We start from the raw sequence: 988 nt of genomic DNA, 5'->3' as shown, positions 1-988 counted from the left end.
TGTGTGTGTCTGTGTGTCTGTGTGTCTGTGTGTGTGTCTGTGTGTCTGTGTGTCTGTGTGTGTCTGTGTGTGTCTGTGCGTCTGTCTGTGTGTGTCTGTCTGTGTGTCTGTCTGTGTGTCTGTCTGTGTGTCTGTCTGTGTGTCTGTGTGTCTGTCTGTGTGTCTGTCTGTGTGTCTGTCTGTGTGTCTGTGTGTGTGTCTGTGTGTGTCTGTGTGTGTGTCTGTGTGTGTGTCTGTGTGTGTGTCTGTGTGTCTGTGTGTGTCTGTGTGTGTCTGTGCGTCTGTCTGTGTGTGTCTGTCTGTCTGTGTGTGTCTGTGCCTGTGTGTCTGTGCGTGTGTGTCTGTGTGTGTTTGTACAGATGCTGCTGTCTGATTTCTCTCACCATCACATCGAGATGGCCTGCACGCTGCTGGAGACATGTGGACGTTTTCTCTTCCGCTCACCGGACTCTCATCTGCGCACGAGCGTCTTACTGGTCCGTCTACACACACACACACACACACACACACACCTGCAGCTGCCCTCTTCATGCCGTAGATCATGTGTGTGTTCACAGGAGCAAATGATGCGTAAGAAGCAGGCTCAGCATCTGGATGTGCGTTACGTGACGATGGTGGAGAACGCCTATTACTACTGCAACCCTCCGCCGATGGAGAAGACGGTGCGCAGGAAGAGGCCTCCGCTGCAGGAGTACATCCGTAAACTCCTCTACAAAGACCTGTCCAAGGTCACCACGGAGAAGGTACGAGGTGGACGCAGGGACGCAGGCAGCGTGCTGAATATCAACATATGTTAGCGTGGACGTTAGGCAGTGTGATTGTAATTTTGTGTCACTTCTGTCACTAGAAGTAGCTTGGAAATAAAACTTAAAACTGAATAAAAATAAAACTTTATTTTATTAAAAGTTTATGTTTATAGAAAGCAACCTTTAAATAACTGAAGCTGTCAAACACTTCAGTTCAGCGCAAAAATAAATAAATATATATA

General features: G+C 47.9%; 1 protein-coding gene across 1 annotated transcript; it reads left to right on the top strand.

Moving 5' to 3' along the window:
* Positions 1-313: 313 nt before the first annotated feature.
* On the top strand, positions 314-792 carry LOC122333165 (regulator of nonsense transcripts 2-like; the record flags this gene model as incomplete). Its single annotated transcript, XM_043230668.1, has 2 exons — positions 314-476; positions 558-792. Coding segments are annotated over exons 1-2 (352 nt in total), but the record flags the coding sequence as incomplete, so codon positions are not given.
* Between the last annotated feature and the right edge of the window lie 196 nt (positions 793-988).

This window comes from Puntigrus tetrazona, unplaced genomic scaffold (genome assembly GCF_018831695.1).
Source record: "Puntigrus tetrazona isolate hp1 unplaced genomic scaffold, ASM1883169v1 S000000199, whole genome shotgun sequence".
Classification (NCBI taxonomy): domain Eukaryota; kingdom Metazoa; phylum Chordata; class Actinopteri; order Cypriniformes; family Cyprinidae; genus Puntigrus; species Puntigrus tetrazona.
The sequence above is the reverse complement of the archived record's forward strand: the minus strand, read 5'-3'. Positions and strand labels throughout refer to the sequence as shown.